The 20,078-nt window shown below is 40.7% G+C and overlaps 1 protein-coding gene across 1 annotated transcript; it reads left to right on the top strand.

The window, feature by feature from the left end:
- The first annotated feature begins 14,789 nt into the window (after positions 1–14,789).
- On the top strand, positions 14,790–16,450 carry LOC143037802 (uncharacterized). Its single transcript, XM_076206357.1, has 4 exons — positions 14,790–14,844; positions 15,147–15,260; positions 15,734–15,847; positions 16,095–16,450. The coding sequence occupies exons 1-4, from the start codon at positions 14,790–14,792 to the stop codon at positions 16,448–16,450; spliced, it is 639 nt and encodes a 212-aa protein (XP_076062472.1).
- Positions 16,451–20,078: the final 3,628 nt, after the last annotated feature.

Raw genomic sequence — 20,078 nt, 5'->3', positions numbered from 1 at the left:
GAATTGGTTTATACTAAAAATCCCTGGAGTGGAATTCTCGTGTATATACACCAACAATGCCTTTCAACATAGAAACTTTCATAAAAAATCCCTCAGTGGATCAGTTAGAGTATGATATCAAAATGGATGATTGGAGACTGTTGGCTCAAACCTACCAAATTAATGCTCCTACTAGATTACGTAAAGATGAACTCAAACGAGTGGTCATCGAATCCCTTGTAGACCTGCTCATCCTCGACGCAGATGCATTCCAACTACTGAGTCAAGAAAGTGCTCGTGACGTAACTGAAGGAGACCCTGTAAGTGATAGTGTTCCCCCCTTGCAGCTTGAAGCACGCGCTCCCCCCCAATCTCCCTTCAATAAATCAGTAGTATCTCTAGAATTAGAAATAAATAAATTAGAGAGAGAGAGAATGAAACACGAACGAGAAGAAAAAGAGAAAGAACGGGAGCTTGAATTAATGAGATTAAAAGCACGTGAAGAAGAAAAAGAGAAAGAGCGGGAGCTTGAATTACTAAAATTAAAAGAACGAGAGAAAGACCGTGAGCTTGAGCTTAGAAAGGAGGAACGTGACAGAGAAAGACAGTGTGAACGTGAGAGAGAACTCGAAGTCGAGTACGAACGAAAGTTGAAATTGGCCGACATAGATGGGAAAAATAAATCTACCCACCTGTTAAATAACCAAATTACCTCCCTTCCCAATTTTGATGAGTCAGACCCAGAATACTTTTTTAGGCAATTTGAACGTTTAGCTGAGCACGTAAACTGGCCAGTAGAAGAATGGGTTTGGATCATACAAAGCAAATTGGTAGGAACAGCCGCCAAAGTCTTCAACAGTCTTGAGGAATACTCTTCCTATGAAATAGTCAAATCTAGCATCCTCAATGCCTATCAAGTTACTCCTGAGTCTTACCGTCAAAAATTCAGAAATTTGACCAAATCTGCTAACTCGACATTTGTCGAATTTGCCTCTGAAAAACTCAGAATCCTTAAGCAATGGCTCTCTGCCACCAAAGTAAATACATACGATCAACTCGTTAACTTGATGGCCTTCGAGGAATTTAAACGCAGAATTCCACTCCAAATCGTGCTTCATTTAGATGGGAAAAATGTATCTGATTTAACTGAAGCAGCATTACTTGCCGATGGTTACACAGTAATTAACAGGTTGAATGTACAGCGTGGTAGCCATACTGTAAAGCGATCAGTAGGTCTCCCTGTCACTCCCGATGATAAGCAGGCAGAAAAGGCCTCTACCCCTACCCCCCTCTGCTCTTCCTGTAGTTACTGTAAGAAACCTGGCCATCACATCACTCGATGCCAAGAACCAGGCTGCAGGTTATCAAAGTACCAAAGTGCGTCAAAAGCACCTACCCAATATACTGGACCTAAATCTTACGGTCCTCATAAACCGGTGACCCATGTAATGAAAGATAACTCTCCCCCCTGTGAAGATGCCTTTAAAGACTTCAAGTCCCGTGGGGAAATTTCTGCTGATGAAAAAGGCCCCCTTTTCCCTATTACAATTTTACGAGACACTGGAGCAGCTCAGTCCATAGTGAGCAAGCAGGCTTTGCCTGAGATAACTAAGAGCATGACTGGAAAGAAAGTAACTGTAAGTGATCTATCATCTACCCAGTCCATTGAAATAGCACGAATATTTCTGAAGTGTCAGTTGTTCCAGAAAGAAGTGGAAGTTGGTGTTTGGAAAGACTCTATGCCTGTCCCCGGGGTTGATCTCATCCTAGGAAATGATCTAGCTGGTTCTATGGTTGTTCCTCCCCCAGATATTACTAAGTTACCTAGTAATGAGACCCCTACCGTGGTGGAAGATCACCTTCACCCTAACATTTTTCCTCTGTGCGCAGTCACCAGGTCTCAAACTCCCCCTTCTGATAGTAATGTAACCTATAAGTTTGATCTTCCCAACCAACTAATTTCCCGAGAAAACTTAATCAAAGCTCAAAATGATGACCCGACTTTACAGAACCTCCATAGACTAGCGGTCGATTCCAGGGAAGAGGTCGACCATTTCCCAGGATACTATTACCAGGATGGTATCTTAATGAGATGTGATAAACCTTCTAACTGTTCTGACCAAGATTCTTGGGCAGAGGTCCACCAGATAGTTATCCCTTTATCTATCAGAAATAGAGTGGTTGAAATAGCCCATGATGGAGCTGGAGGGCATATGGGAGTCGGTAAGACTTACAAGAAAATTCAAAAATAATTTTTTCTGGCCTAGTTTTAAAAAGTCAGTTTCAGAGTATGTAAGGTCTTGCCACGTTTGCCAAATGGTGGGCAAACCGAACCAGAAAATCCCCCAGGCTTCATTAAACCCCATTCCAGTTCCAGATGAGCCCTTTGATAAAATCATTATAGACTGTGTTGGACCCCTGCCTAGGACCAAGAAAGGAAACCAATTTATTCTTACGGTCATGTGCCCGGTAACGAGGTATCCTGAAGCTTTTCCTCTCAAGAGAATAAATGCCAAAATTATAGCTGACACCTTATTAAAAATTTTTACTCAAGTAGGATTGCCAAAAGAAATACAATCCGATCGAGGAACTAACTTCACGAGTGACCTCTTTGCCAGTACCCTAAAGGAGCTAGGTATTTCCCAAATCCTGTCCTCTGCTTATCATCCGGAATCACAAGGGGCATTAGAACGTTTCCATCAAACCCTCAAGTCAATGCTCAAAATATATTGCAATCAATCTTCTTCTGATTGGGATGAGGGGTTGCCTCTAATGCTGTTCGCCGTCAGAGAGACGGTTCAACAGTCATTGGGATACTCTCCCTTTGAACTGCTCTATGGGCGCCAGATCAGAGGGCCCCTCAAGGTTCTGAAAGAACAGTGGTACCAGGAAACTCCACAATATCCTAATCAGACAGTCAATAAATTCATGGATAAATTAAAAAGTCAATTACACAAAGTAAGGAGCATTGCCTTGGAAAATTTAAAAACTTCTCAACATAAAATGAAGGCTCATTTTGATAAGAAAGTTAAAGTTAGGAAATTCAATCCAGGCGATGAGGTACTACTCTTCTTACCAGTCCCAGGGACCCCTCTTTCTCTCAAATTTCAGGGCCCTTACGTAGTTTCTCATCGGCTGGATAAACAAAACTATGTAGTCCTCACTCCTGACCGTCGTAAAGATTCTAGATTAGTACACATCAACCTAATGAAAGAGTACGTTCGCAGAAAGCCTACTGATGCGCTAGAGAGACCTATATCATGCATTGTAAAATCCCCCCTTACACATGAACCTAACATACGAGAAGCCGATACGACGGCTCTCAAGTCCAACTCTGCCCTCCTGGCAGACCCTACTCCGTGCCTTGGGCACCTAGACGAAGTGAAACGAGTTAGCATAATTCGGTTATTCGAGAAGCACCCCTCGGTATTCGCGGATAAACCAGGAGTGTGCACCACCATTACTCACGACATAGAGTTGCAACCTAATACTCTTCCTATCCGCCAGACGCCTTACCGCCTCAACCCCCACAAAGCTGAGAGAATGCAGAAAGAAGTGAACTACTTGTTGGAGAACGGACTTGCTGAACCTAGCTGCTCCCCCTGGGCATCGCCGGCGCTCCTAGTCCCGAAGAAAGGTGATGACGAGTGGAGGCTCTGCGTCGAATATCGGAAGCTAAACGTGGTGACAGTCAAGGACTGCTACCCGCTTCCCCGTATCGACGCCCTCGTGGATCAAGTGGGAAGGGCTCCTTACATCTCTAAGGTGGACCTGATTAGAGGTTATCACCAAATTAAATTAACCCCCAGAGCCCAAACCTTATCCTCCTTTATAACCCCTTTTGGCCTCTTTAATTTTCTTGTCCTTCCTTTCGGGCTTTGCAATGCCCCTGCCACCTTCCAACGTGCTATCAACTATACTATAGCCGGCCTCCCTGATACTTATGCTTACCTCGATGATCTTATCGTCCTAGCAGATTCATGGGAAGAACATCTACGCAAGTTGGACGCCCTTCTTGAGCGACTCGCCACCACTGGGTTCGTCGTCAACCTGTCAAAGTCCGTCTTTGGCAGTGCGACGATATCATACCTAGGGCACGAGGTGGGAAACGGGCAGTACCGACCGCAGCAAGCAAACGTAGAAGCCATCTTAAACTTCCCAGTACCAACCACCAGGAAGTCTCTCCAACGCTTCTTAGGAATGACGGGCTTTTACCGTCGTTTTTGTCGTAACTTCTCCTCCATCGCGGCTCCCCTCACCGCCCTTACCAGTACCAAGGAGAAATTTGTCTGGTCCCCAGCCTGCCAACGCTCCTTCGACACCCTCCGGCAGTTCCTGAGCAGCGAACCGGTGTTGAAGACCCCTGACTACTCCCAACCCTTCGTCCTTCACGTAGACGCATCGGGAGAGGGGATAGGAGGGGTCTTGCTGCAGACAGACGACGACACCCGGGCCTTACATCCCGTGTGTTACTACTCTGCCAAACTGCTCCCCTACCAGCGGTCTTATTCTACAGTGGAGAAGGAAGCATTGGCCCTAGTGTCTACTTTCAAACATTTCGAGTGTTACTTGACGTATCCTGGCCATGTAACACTCGTCTACTCCGACCACAACCCTCTCACCTTCATCAAGAGGGCCCGACTCTCCAATCAACGAATCCTCCGATGGGCCCTTGCCCTCCAATCATTCAACTTCCGCATGGTCCACATCAGGGGAGAAGATAACCTAATTGCGGACACCCTGTCTAGGGGAGCGACCAGCTTCCTAGGCGATTCACGGTGACTATGGACCCTCTGGTCCAGCTGCTCCCCGTTACGCTGGACTTCCGGCGGGGGGTGTTATAGCCAACCGTGAATCAACACTATTTTCAAATCGCCCGCCTACTACTCACTGCTTCGAACAAGACTCATAGCCGATGTACTTACGTACAACGTTCGAGTTCGAACCTCGCCACGAAGCTTTGACCCCGCCCACCTTGGGTATAAAAAGAGCCTCCCCGGCTGTCCACCCTCTCTCATACCTTCACCACCCACCTTAAGTCTCACCGCTTCGACGCTGTACATTGGTGCATTGCTGTTTTTGTACGCAAGTATTTAGTGTAGGCCAACTTGGACTTGTATATCTTTGTTATGTGTTTTTGATGTATTGAACTTTTATTTGTCTTGTATGTATTTTGTCTATTAATGTCCCAGTGTTCGTTAAGTGTACGTAAATGATAATTAAAACTTTATTTTTGTTTGTGTAAAATATAATTAGTTAAGTTTCGTGCATACGTATATCTTACCTCAACCATAATCCTCACTATTCCTACTTACATTCAGTCTCAAATAGAAATCTTTCTCGGAACGTATTTTACCTATACGTTCCACTTTTATTGTTGTGGGTCCGCTTCTTACCTGGAACTCGACTTACCCCTAGATTTCGACTAAAGTTCCCCTCATTACGTTAACTCAGGCCAAACTCGGCGAGCAACCCATGACAATTTATATATATATATATATACATACATATGTATGTATATATATATATATATATATATATATATATGTATATATATATATATATATATACATATATATATATACCCATTTCTCTCTCATATATATACATATATGTATATATATATATATATATATATATATATATATATATTAGTGTATTTTGGGAGCAGGTTCTCTTTTAAACATGTTTGATTGAATACGACAGCATTCTGGAAGTTGTTAATTTTCTTTCTTGTGTTTTCTATTTTTCTAAGTATATTCTTCCCTTGGATAGGGTGGGCATAAACCAATTCCTTATAATTCTCCATTTTATTACACGACGTTTCGTCTCTAAAAAGACATCTTCTGGTATTTTTGTTTTAAAGATACAATAAATATTTATGATACTACAAGTTTGAATTACATTAATGGTTGGACATATACAAGATTATATTTAGAAATCAAACCTTAGAATTACTGTTAAGTTTAACATATTAAAATTACATTTTAAATATAACAAAAATAATAGTTAGACATATACAAGATTATATTTAGAAATCAAACCTTAGAATTACAGTTAAGTTTAACATATTGAAATTACATTTAAAATATAAAAAATAATAACTACTACATGCCTTATAGGTGAAATGTTTAAATGGCTGGTGGCTACATCTTGACCCTGAGTGACTTTCGCTTAGGAAGGTGTGAGGTGATTGGCAGATTACCCGTGGCCTCTGGTCTTTTAAACGAACCCGTGACCTGATGAGGAGAGGGGTTGTGTGGAGGGGGAGGAGGAGGAGGAGGTGGAGGAGGGAGAGGAGAGGGTGAAGGGGGGTGGGGTTGGGTTGTGCTGAGGGGGAGGGGGAGGAAGAGGCGAAGGAGTGCATCTTATGGCTGTACAAAGGTATATTAGATGTTAGATCGCATTGCAAATTGATGGAGGGGGCTTTATCTCTAATGTACATAGCCTCTAGAAGTTGGAGCTTTCTGAAGTTGCTATGGTGGCCTATGATTTTGGTATGTTTAGATATTAAATCCCTTGTGATTCCAATGTTGTGGTATTTCTTTAGATGTTCTTTTATCGCCCCTGATTGCTGATGGTACGTTAATCTTCTGCCTAACGTGCATTGTGTATGACCAATGTAACTAGCTGGAAGTGCAATGTCTTCCTCAGGACAAGTGAATTCATATATTACATTAGTCCTTTGCAATGCCTCTGGTTTGAACATGTTATTTTTCATAACTAGTGAAGATGTTCTGGGATTTTTATAGTATACGATGACCTTAATTTCATTTTCATTTTTTACGGGGTGGCAGTTTTTTTTTATTATGTCTTTAACTGCTTTCTCATCTTTTTTGTATGCCTCTGTATAAGTATTATGATAAAATATATTTTTTGGTGTTTTTCTTTGGGTTTACCCTGGGTGTTGTTCTGGGAATAAAATCTATGAAGCATTTCTTTTGTCATGTTGTCAAAATCAGTATTGGAAAACACAAGAAAGAAAATTAACAACTTCCAGAATGCTGTCGTATTCAATCAAACACACACACACACACACACACACACACACACACACACACACACACATATATATATATATATATATATGTATATATATAAACCCATTTCTCTTTCTCTCATATATATATATATATATATATAATATATATATATATAAACCGATTTCTCTCTCTCTCTCATATATATATATATATATATATATATATATATATATAAATATATTGTTATAGCCAAACGTAGTTTTGAATTCGTCTCATCATCCCCAACGTATAAACAATATTGGTACTCGAAACTTGATCATGAAACAATTAACCAAGCCCCCTCGACTATATAAAAGGACCGACCCCCCTGTGGACTTCATCTACCTGGTCTCACCCCTGTATCGGGGTGGCTAATGAGTGCGCACAGAAAAGAGTTAATTTTTATATTTGGATATACACAAAATGACACAATCAACAAATGCGTGCACCCTCAACAAGGCTGTCTTCGACACTGACGCGCTTAGCTACAGATTTTTGCGCGGGAAGACGTGCATCGCATCTGCCATATCTTATACAAACAAAATACATTTTATTATACATAATGTAAATATGGTTACAATAAATAATAAAATAATGCAATATGTATATATACACCATGCCAACACATCGCTCGGCCCGCGCCACTCGGTGCCCTCACCGAGCAAACAAGAAAAAACTGACCGAGGCAAAGATAATCTAAATGACACAAAGACAAGCCACACACATACCACATACACAAGAGTGGCAGACAGAAGTGTGGGACAAAAGTATATTATAACACACCCAAATACATTAAATAAACACATACATATATGAGGACATAAAAACAATACATACAACACTAAAAGGAACATAAGACTGGCGCCAGTTAAAAAAATACAAATACAGCAATTGCCGGACGTCCGGGACATGATACTTAATATCTAAACACGACAAAATACAATACAAGAATACACAAATGGGAAACACGACAAAATACAATACAAGAATACACAAATGGGAAACACGACAAAATACAATACAAGAATACACAAATGGGAAACACGCAAAATACAATACAAGAATACATAAATGGGAAACACGACAAAATACAATACAAGAATACACAAATGGGAAACACGACAAAATACAACACAAGAATACACAAATGGGAAACATCACAAGAATACATAAATGGGAAACATCACAAGAATACATAACACTACACAATGAAAGTTCAGGTAGTTACAGGACCCCTTGACCTAAGGTCATAACAATGAGGGGTTGATAAACAAGGCATAGTTCTTGCTGTGGGCCCAGGAGGAGGCCGGGTAAAGGTAGGGATAGGCACTTGAGTCTTCTTGAGCCTATCACCGTGAGAAATCTCGCTAAGGCCTGTAGAGGGGTCAAAAATCCTGAACTTGTTAGGCTGTAGGCGTTCAGTCACCAAAAGGGGGCCTCAAATTTACAATTTAATTTTGACTGGCGATCAGGTATGCTTTTGAAAACATGATCACCAACACTGATGGTCACAGTTGTTGCACGAGCATGTTGTTGTTTCAACATATCGGCCTTTGAAACATCCAGTTTATCCCTAACAGAAGTATAAATGGCACGCAGCACATGACTCTGTAGTTTACTATAGTCATCTACATTGTAGAGGGGACGAGCAGGGCTGTCAAGCACATCATATGGGAGCAGTTGCTCAACTCCAAAGATAACATAACGAGGCGTTTTGCCCGTGGAAACATTAATGGTGCTATTGATACAAGCACTAACATGGGGAAGCCAATCCTTCCCAAGACTCATGAAAATGACTAGCAAGGTGACGGAGGATCTCTAAAATTTCCCTGTTCGTCCTCTCCACACGACCATTGGACGCTGGATGATAAGGAATCACGAATGTTTGTTTGTTACCATAACGTTCACAAATACCTGCCAAAACCTCGTTCTTAAATTCAGCCCCATTATCACTAAGGAGCACCGAAGGAGTGGTGTATGGACACAACACATGGGAAACTAAAGCATGTGCTACAACTGGTGCAGATTTGTTACGTAAGGGAGCTAAGACCACAAAACGACTAAAGTGATCCACGCACACAAGGAAATAAACAGAGCCCTGCGTGCTACGAGGCAGTTGCAAAAGGTCTATAGCTACAGTCTGAAAAGGGCGAGAAGGAGCAGGGTACTCTAAAATGGGAGCAGTGCTCGTAGAACCTTTGTTCTGGGCACAAGAACTACACCGGTCTACATGAGAGGCAATGTCTAGTCGCATTTTAGGCCAATAATACTTCTTCCGCGCCATAGCCAGAGTTTTGTCACGACCTGGGTGACCAGCCTGAGGGGCATCATGAGCAAGGGACAAAACAACGGGAACTAGAGACTCAGGGATCACTAGCTGTGCCACATCTTGCTCAAACACTTCCACATTACGAATGAGAACCTTGTCCTGCAGGGAAAATTGGTACAGAGGTACTGGTAAAGCTGGTAAAGTGGAATCATCACCAGACTCCAAAGCATAAATGACAGCAGACCAAACAGGGTCTTCACGCTGAGCTTTTACCAGATCCTGCAGGGAAAAGTTATGAATCACGGTAACAGCAGCAACAGGGATATTCCGTGAAAGTGCATCAGCAACGTGGTTCGCACACACGGGGTTATGCTTTAGGGTTGGATTGAATTCCTCGATCGTGAGGAACCATCTGGCTAGGCGGCCTGACAAATTCTTGCCCTTAAACAGCTGAGTGACAGCAGTGTGGTCCGTGTAGACTGTAATAGGATATCCAAATGAGTAACAGAGTAACGGGACTCAGGCTTATTAAGAATGCGACTAGCATATGCAATAACATGAGGTCTACATCCATCTACTTGTTGCATGAGTACAGCTCCAATACCTGTACCAGAAGCATCTTTACAAATAGTAAAGGGAATACTATAATCAGGTAGAGCCAATACAGGTGCTTCAGTAAGAGCAAGCTCCAAGGAATCAAAACTTGTCTGATGGACATCACGCCACTGGAAGGAAGAGTCCTTCTTGAGAAGGCGAGTGAGAGGGGAAGCAATTGAAGCAAAGTCTTTAATGAATGCACGATAGTATCCTGCAAGTCCAAGGAAGGAACGTACATTTTCAACTGACTTCGGTATAGGGAAGTCCTTGACTGCCTTGATCTTTTCACCTGTGGTATGGATACCATGCTTGTCTACAACATGACCTAGGAACTGGATACTAGACTTGAAAAAGGAACACTTGGGTAAGTTGAGTTTCAACCCAGCTTCAGCAAAACGTTGCAAGACCATGGACAACTTAGAAAAGTGGCTTTCCACATCTTTGGAAACTAGAATCAAATCATCCAGGTAAATAAAAAGTCCATTCCCAATTAAGCCATGAAAAATAGAGTTAACTAAACGCTGGCAAGTCAAAGGAGCATTCCGCAAACCCATGGGGCAACGAAGCCATTCATAGTGCCCATTGGGAGTCGAGGAGGCCGTGATCTTACGAGACTTCTCCTCCAGGGGTATCTGCCAAAAACCTGCTTTTAAATCTAAGGTGGTGAACACCGTATTACCAGTGCCAATGGACTGAAGAAGCTCGCTTAAGATAGGCAGAGGATAATGATCTGGAAGAGTGACTTCATTGACTTTCCTGTAATCAATAACAGGACGAAAAGATCCATCTTTCTTAGGCACCAGGAGAAGAGGCGAGTTCTACTCTGAGTGGGACTCCTATACAACACCTTCATTCAATAAATCGTCAACCAAGGACTGGGCTATAAGCCGACGAGAGTGAGGTAGCCTGTAAGAGGGGACGTAAACAGGACGAGTGCCTGGCTGAAGATCAATTCTATGAACCACACGGTCCGTAACCCCTAACGGATCACCTGGTAAAGCCAAAGCCTGACGGTGGGTAACTAGCAGGTCAAGGAGACGAGGCGTCTCTTCAGGAAAATCAATCTCGCCTACAAATGTGGCAAGCTCAGAAGCTAAGTGAGCAGGGTCACGTGTTGGAGGAGACTGTAGAACAGAAGCTGCTATAATAGGCGAATCCTGGAAAGCAGCAACGTGTACCACCTCAAAGGAGCCTAAGTGACTGCCAGGAGAGAGAGAGATAGGAGCACCCGTGACATTGGTTACCATCACTGTGGTAACATGATCCTCGCGAATAGTGGAGAGAGTTCCTTCTAGGGCAAGCCGACGAATACGAATAGAGTCAGGCAAAGAGAGAACGTCAGACCCTATCGGGGCACCTGAGACGCGCACCGGAACTCGAACAGAACTTGAAGGTTCAATAAGATGCTCTCCTACAACAACAGCAGCACAATGAGCAACAGGGGTAGAGCGCTTAGAAGTTGGGACAGGCACATGTGCGGACTGATCAAGCACAGGAGAATCACAAACAGAAACTGGCCTATCCGAAGCAGAGAAATCAAAATTGCAGAAAGTCACTACACGGCGACTAGGAGAAATATCTATGCTATGAGCTGTAAGAGCATCAATACCCAAGAGACAATCACACTTAAGGGCAATGCGAGAGACAACAGCAAAAGTGACATGGAAAACTGTAGCATGCGAGGGAAACTGTAAGGCAAGACAAACAGATCCAAGAACAAACAAGGGAGAGCCTTGCACAGAATGCAAATTATTACAAAAGGGAGATAAAGGGAGATTATACAATTCCCGTAGAGCAAAGAAAGCTTTTTTACTTAACAGACTACATTCTGCACCAGTATCTACGGTGATAGAAAGAGGCGTATCCCTAGTAAGAAATAGAAAGGTAAGTAAATGAGAAGACTCAACAGCCACAAAGGGAATTATTTGAGACCGAACATTGCTGGTCAACTCTTTGGGTTGTGAAACACGCGCTGGGGAAAATGGGATTGACGAGGCTGATGAGAAGTCTCATCCCTAAGTTTCAAAACCTTGAAACATTGATCAGTCGAGTGTTTACAATGACCATGGATATGGCAATAACTGAGTCTACCTGGAGGTTCTACTCTGGAAAGGTCATGCGACAGATTAGAAGAAACAGTAGGTACACTCCTGCGAACAGGGCGGTAACAAAAGTCGCTCGTATGACCAGACCTGTTACAAAAGGTATATAACAGGGGAGGGGAGGGGTAACTGTAGATTGAGGGGAACTATGAGTGGGAACTGTAGACTGAGAGGACTGAGGAGAATAAGGGACATGACCATGTTGATGAGCATTGCTAATACACAAGGAACTAGACGGTACTTCCCCTAGTTTACGGGAAAACTGTGACGCAAAAGACAATAGAGTCTCATCAGGCTTATACATGAGAGAAGATGCTGTTCTTCTCTCAGAAGGCAACAAAAGAAAAAAAAAAAAAAAAAAGGATATAGAAGAGAAATTCAATGATAAGACGAAATCTATCTAAAGTGATATTGCCATTATCTACCCAATCGGAATGTGAAAGTGACTCTAAAGCGTCAATAGCAAGGATACTGGCCTGAGCTTGCGCCCGTCTGTAATCAAGAGTGACCAGTCGCGATAGGAGAGTATCAGCCAGTTTGAAGCACCAATGGAACGAACCACCACCAGGGGTATCTGAAAAAAGTTTAAGGAAGTTAGACCTAAAGGTGTCATAATTATAGTCCAGAGATTTGGGATCTAAACACGACGCTGAAAGTAACTCCGATGCTAGAGAATTTGGCACAATCTGGGACCTCACAAAGGAGATCTTTTCAGGCCCCGTCGAAACAGTTGAATGGACAATGGCGTCCTCACATTGGCGGATAAAATCAGCCGCCCTATAATGAAGTTCCTGACCAGAAAATGGCACCACCGACGGGTTTTGATGCAACAGTGTCAATGTATGCGCCATTGTCTCAGTTGAGTTTTGTGAACTGATGAACGAAGGCCTCTTTGATTTAGACATGATAGGAGATGACAACCTTAACCCACTTCGTAAGAGCATACGAAAACACTGACACCAAGCAAGAATTAATGCAATTACAACACACTAGCACAAAGCATCAAATAATGTAAAAAAAAAATAATATAGAGAAATCACATGGACATGGGACACGAACGTAAGAAAATGATATAATTCACAAAAACAGAAGCATTGAAACACAGAAACAATGCAATACATATATCAACAATGAAGAAAAATTATAGGAAGACCGTAATTAGCAAAACTACGTAAAAAAAAAAAAAAATTGTATAATGCACTGATACGTAAATGTACCCAAGACTAAGGGGGTTACATTTCCAAAGGTAAACAAAGAGTGACGTCATACAAATGGCCGCCCAAGGCACGACCGGATAGGTGATTTTTTTTAATATATTCACAATATATTCACAAAATCTAAAAAAAAATGACAATACAAGTATGCCGAAGGCAAAAATTATACAAAACTGTTAAGTGACAAGGTAGCCAATGTCTGTGGCGCAGAGCGTACGCTTGCAATACACAAGGCCGGGGAGCCCTCGACCGAAAATTTTGAGACTGCAACCACGAATCCGGCTTCATCCTCGGACCGTCCCACTAAAGCAGCCAGCGATATCAGTCCCAAAGAAGGCCGGCCACGAAGATTCTCGGGGAAAACGTTGTCCAAATTAAATCACATAGCGGCATGTACCCAAGGGTCCTGAACAATGTCTGTTGCTGGTATTTGGTGCTATGTGTACGTCAATAAATAAAAAAAAAGTCACTGGTCCACAATGAGAAAACACTAGTACGTCTCACTATTAACAAATCCTGTAGCCTGTGGAAAGGAAAATGGGAGAGAGAAAAAGAACACAACGGACGCTCAGCACTTTAATTTTAGTCTGTGGAGGCGTGCACAGTGATTGTTTTTGAGCTGCCACCATTTAATGTATCGGGGTGGCTAATGAGTGCGCACAGAAAAGGGTTAAATTTTATATTTGGATACACACAAAATGACACAATCAACAAATGCGTGCACCCTCAACAAGGACGTCTTCGACACTGACGCGCTTAGCTACATATTTTTGCGCGCGAAGACGTGCATCGCATCTGCCATATTTTATACAAACAAAATACATTTTATTATACATAATGTAAATATGGTTACAATAAATAATAAAATAATACAATATATATATATATACACCATGCCAACACACCCCTTCACCGCTGCAGATCGGTACATCACGTATTTGTGCAAGTATTAGTGTAAACCATTGTCTTGGACATTATTTTTGTTTCTTTAGTTGTTGTATGTGTTTAGATAGGACTGTATATTTGTTAGGTCTCTCAGTGAACTGTGAGTTGTATGTATTTGAATGTAAAAACAGGAAATATTTATTTTCATTTTGTCATAAAAATAGATCATTTAAGTTTCGTGCAGACTTCTATATTAACCAATCTTTCATATAACCTTGCTTACATTCAGTCTCATATAGAGCTTTTCATCGGAACGTACCTTAATCTATCTATATAGTCTATACCAAGATCTATATATACCAGGTCTAACCACTTCCGTCCGAATTTCGAGGGTGTTGGCGCAGCGGACCCGTGACGTCTACTGGCTGCTCAAAGTGGGGTTCGCGCGTCCCATCGCTGTTAGTTGTAGCTGGTTCGTTCGTTCGATAGGTTGCCGTCTCCGCTCGCACCGCTCCACGCAATTAGTTATATTCTGGCAATTTAAATCTATATATACCGGTATATATAGATCTTGACAATATGGCTTATTGTGCCATTAAGGGTTGTGGCTCAAACCAAAGAGGAAATAAGCCAAATGTTCATTTTCATCGTTTCCCTGAAAATAAGGTGTGTGAAAGATGGATTGAGCTGTGTGAAAACAAGAACACTATTAATGTTCAAAATGCACGACCCTGCTGTCTTCATTTTGGATCCCCTGATTATAAAAGGCAACTCAAGTACGAGCTTCTCGATCTACCAGTGCTTAAGTGTCTCAAAGTCTTGAAGTATGATGCTCTTCCAACACGAAGGATACCATAACTCGAAGGTAAGAAGATAATAATTACCACTACCTAGTGTATGGATAATGGTTGTATATATATATATATATATATATATATATATATATATATATATATAATATATATATATATATATATATATATATATATATATATAACCGTATCTACAGAGCCAGGAAAGTTAAGTAAGAATGACCGTGGCAGATAGAGGGTTAACAATATATATATATATTTTACAGATGATCCTGACAATGCAACTGCTGTGTCCCACAACAAGGAGAACAAACCTAGCAGGCTGGAACTTCTCCCTGAAACTGAAGCAAGGCAGTCATCACAAGCAATGCCAATTCAAGGTATGTCTTGTGTTATTTGGTAAACTCATCATGTTAGTATTTATGATATTCATTATATGTTAGTATTTATCATATACAATATGATATCATGTTAGTAATTATGATATACAATATGATTACTAATACAGAGAGAGAGAGAGAGAGAGAGAGAGAGAGAGAGAGAGAGAGAGAGAGAGAGAGAGAGAGAGAGAGAGAGAGAGAGAGACAGACAGACAGAGAGAGAGAGAGAGAGAGAGAGAGAGAGACAGACAGAGAGAGAGAGAGAGAGAGAGAGAGACAGACAGAGAGAGAGAGAGAGAGACAGAGAGAGAGAGAGAGAGAGAGAGAGAGAGAGAGAGAGAGAGAGAGAGAGAGAGAGAGAGAGAGAGAGAGAGAGAGAGAGAGAGAGAGAGAGAGGTGGAGAGAGCCAGGAAGGTTAAGTAAGAATGACCATGGCAGATAGAGGGTTAACAATATATATATATATTTTACAGATGATCCTGACAATGCAAATGCTGTGTCCCACAACAAGGAGAACGAACCTAGCAGGCTGAAACTTCTCCTTGAAACTGAAGCAAGGCAGTCATTGCAAGCAATGCCAATTCAAGGTATGTCTTGTATTATTTGGTAAACTCATCATGTTAGTATTTATGATATACATTATATGTTAGTATTTATTATATACAATATGATATCATGTTAGTAATTATGATATAAAATATGATTACTAATAGAGATGAAATACGTGTCACAATACAAATACTATGAAATGTAGACATAGCTAGCTAGATGAGAGAGAGAGAGAGAGAGAGAGAGAGAGAGACTATATAGTCCCTAATGATTGTTAATTTGCAGGCAACCCCAACAACGCAGCTGCTGCCCAGCCAGTGTCATCTCAGGGCAAGGATCTCTTGGGAAAGTTATGTGACGTCATTGCTGTGCAACAAGAGTTAGAGGCTGTGAAGAAACAGAGGGATGCATTGCTAAACGAAAAGGAAGAATGGAGTAAGGAAAGAATTGTGCTCAGAGGAGAAGTGACAAATGTTTATACTAAGGTTAAATATAACCTAAATAAGTTTTTTCCCCCATCTCAAGTAGAGCATATGTTAAATGGAACTTGTATTAGACGTTGGAGTGATGATGATATAAGTAAGTGCATTGCATTAACAAATTTAAGCCCAAAAGCCTATGGGTATCTCAATGAAGTGTGACACTTGCCTTTACCATCTGTAACAACACTAAATAGATGGGCATCAAAATTTAACACAGAATCTGGGATTTTGAAGGCTGTGTTTCATTTGCTAGAACATGAGGCTAAGGACATGCGTGAAGAGGACAGACTATGTGTTTTGTCCTTTGATGAGTGTAGTGTTGCATATGAGTGGTGTATTTGACAAGAAAACAGATACATTAATAGATCCTAAGAATAGAGCCATGTGTGTCATGATTCGCGGCCTTGTGAAACAATGGAAGCAGCTTGTCTATTATGATTTTGATTGCTGTCTAACCAAAGAAATTTTGTATGATATGCAGAATATAGAAGCGGCTGGTTTCATTGTTTTAGCAATGGTCAGTGACCTTAGTCCAACAAACATAAGGTTATGGAAGGATTTAGGTATTTGTATGGACAACTCCTCTTTTTGTAATCCACCTGCTCCTAATCGGAATGTCCATGTCTTTGCTGATGCACCTCATCTTGTCAAATTAATAAGAAACAATTTTTTAGATTCTGGTTTCACATTGGCAAATGGAAGCTGTGTTACCAGTGATTGTGTCAAGGAAATAATATTTAAAAGTATCAGTGATTTGAAACCAGCTCATAAATTATCTGAAAGGCACATCACTGTACAGGGTATAAAAAGAATGAGCGTCAAGCTTGCAACACAACTTTTATCTGAGACAACAGCAAAGACCATACAGTATTTCGGAGGTAAAGGGGTTCTGAAAAGTAAAGACTGGAAAGAGACAAGCAAATTTATTTCAATTGTAGATGCATGGTTTGACGCCATGAACTCTAGAGTTCTTTATTATAGGAAGCCCTCTAGGAATGCTTATGGTATTCAACTTGCTCATCAAGACAGTGTACTGGAGGAAATGATCACCATTGCAAAGAATATCAAAATCACTGGAAGAAATCACCTTTATCAATTTCAGAGAGGTCTAGTTGTCTCATCTCAGTCTTTGCAGAACTTATATGAAATGGTCAAAGAAAAGTATGGTCTTATATACATACTGACATACAGGCTAAACCAAGATGGGCTAGAACATTTCTTTGGGTACATCAGGCAAATGGGTTCTACATATGATCATCCATCACCTCTTGCTTTTAAATATAGAATAAGAGCCCATCTTCTTGGCAAAGATAGCAAATTGATGGGGAGCAAGTACAAAGTAACAACTGAAAATAATGTTCCCATGATGAGTGATTCATTCACCAAAGACATGATGAGCAATTCTAATCAGGAGAATAGTGTGACTGATTCATTGCAAAATGAATTAAGCTTATCAGCAATGATATTAACTAACTTACATATTGATGATATTGATGATCCATACATTTCTGAGGGAAAAAATCTAGATTTTCCTGATGATAGCATTCCATTTTTTAATTTGGGAAGTGAAATGAAAAAAAGAAGGATTGCGCTATTTTGGTGGATACATTGCTTTCAAATTTCCACAATATGAATTTCTTGGATCACATGTAACATCACACAATAATTCATGGAATACTATAGCTAGTTGGAAGTCTAGTGGTTTAATGACACCAAGTGAGAGTTTTTTGTGTGATCTTGAGAAAATGGAACACATGTTCTTATGTTACCATGGCCAGAAATCACTAACACCAGGAACAAACTCCACAGAGAAATTAACAGCGCAAATCTGTACATATGTGACATTGCCTCAAGAGGTTATTTTTTTTTTTTTTTGTAAGGACACGCATGTTTTTTAGAATGCGTAACCTAAATAGAAATCTAAGGCTTCACAAGAGTGAAAAAAGGAAATATTCTAAACTAGTGTTTTAGAGAAAGTGAAACAGGATGCATATGATAGTTTGTGCGTTAACCCAAACAAATGGACAAAACATGAATGTAGGACTAGAAATTGGTGGAATGATCGAGAACAGAGAGTTGTTTTAAATGGCAAAACTTCTAGATGGAAAAATGTTACAAGTGGAGTTCCTCAGGGCTCCGTTCTTGGGCCACTTCTATTCATAGTATATATGAATGATATAGACCATGGACTAAAATCTACTGTTTCCAAATATGCTGATGATACAAAACTGTGCGGAATGGCAAATGATCACTTAAATCAATTAGATATTCAAGAAGATTTAGATAAATTACAGCAATGGTCTGAAAAGCGGCTAATGAAATTTAGCACAAGTAAATGCAAGGTAATGCACATAGGTAAAAATAACAGTAAGTACGATTACAAGTTATTTGGAAATTCGTTAACAAAAGTGGATAGTGAAAAAGATCTTGGCGTAATTATCAGTAACGATCTCAAATCATCCAAGCAGTGTATTTCATCCACTGAGAAAGCAAATAAGATTCTAGGACTGATTGCGCGATCTTTTGATTTCAAAAGTCTATCACTCATGAACAAGCTATATAAATCGTTAGTTCGTCCACATTTGGAATATGCTGTTTCCGTATGGTCACCGAATCTCATTAAAGACATTGACAGACTGGAAAAAGTACAACGGCGAGCCACAAAACTGATTCCAAATATATATGTAAAAAAAAAAAAAAATCATACGAAAATCAACTAAAACATATAAATCTGTTTTCCCTAAAAAGCGTACATTCAGAGGTGACTTGATACAGGTCTTCAAAATTCTAAAGGGAATTGACAACATCAAAAGTGAAAATTTTTTCACATTGAATGAGAATCAGACAAGAAACAATGGTCTCAAACTATCCTGAAATAGATTCAATTTGGAAGTAGGTAGAAATAACTTCGCCAACCATGTAGTTAATGAATGGAATAAACTTCCTGCACAGGTTGTGTTGGCACGGTGTGTTTATGTTCATTAACTTGTATTGTAAGGTTATATTCTATTTATAATGTGATATAATGTTGTATAAATTTCTGTAGTATTTATTATTTTTAGCAAATGCCGGAAGGCTTGGCGTGGGTAGTTTTTAGCGGGAACGTTGGCGTCAGTCGACGAATCACGTTCACGCCTACTGCATGCTTGGCCATTGTGTCGTGCCATATAATATAGTTCTTCCCATTCTATAAATTTGAACTGTGCCTCCTGAGTTTCTTTAGCCACCCAGAACATTTGGTGGCAGCGTAAACTTTTCTAGTGACTCAATTTATTACAAAGACTAGTACAATCAGTGACTTTGAATTGCCGGCTAGTGTGCGTATCGGTTGGTGGCTCGTATTGTGTTTTCTCCCCATTTTTTTCGATACAGCTCAGGTATTTTCAGTGACCTTACATATTTATAGACATTATAGTGCTCTGGACACTGTGTCTTTGGTTGTATTTCGGCGCAGGCCGTATGCCGGCAAGTGATTTTTTTCTTCCCTGCTATATTTGGACATCATCGTCACCTGTCCTGATTATTGCTCATTGGGTACCCTCAGCGGAAATTGCGCCTGGATGGTGAATTAGACAGTTTATTTGCTCCAGGAGAAGCCAAAGTTAAATATGTGAAGACCGGTTAAGTGACGCTTCCCTGCTCGAAACCGTGACGTCATTGGCGTGGCTTTACTTTGAATGTTGAACTGTCGTCGCTTGGCGACGCGTGTTTATTCACTTATATGTACTTACGTATTATTACATTATTGATTTATGTATAGCATTGGTTCTGTTTTCCAATGCTTATG

This window comes from Oratosquilla oratoria, chromosome 23 (genome assembly GCF_046742065.1).
Source record: "Oratosquilla oratoria isolate Oo_2021 chromosome 23, ASM4674206v1, whole genome shotgun sequence".
NCBI lineage: Eukaryota > Metazoa > Arthropoda > Malacostraca > Stomatopoda > Squillidae > Oratosquilla > Oratosquilla oratoria.
The sequence above is the reverse complement of the archived record's forward strand: the minus strand, read 5'-3'. Positions and strand labels throughout refer to the sequence as shown.

Excerpts from the sequence above, each read along its gene's own strand:
- LOC143037802 (XM_076206357.1), top strand. The coding sequence starts at position 14,790 with ATGCACGACCCTGCTGTCTTCATTTTGGATCCCCTGATTATAAAAGGC. Across the intron at positions 14,845-15,146 it reads GATTATAAAAGGCAACTCAA|ATGATCCTGACAATGCAACT; the intron begins GTACGAGCTTCT and ends TATATTTTACAG. Across the intron at positions 15,261-15,733 it reads ACAAGCAATGCCAATTCAAG|ATGATCCTGACAATGCAAAT; the intron begins GTATGTCTTGTG and ends TATATTTTACAG.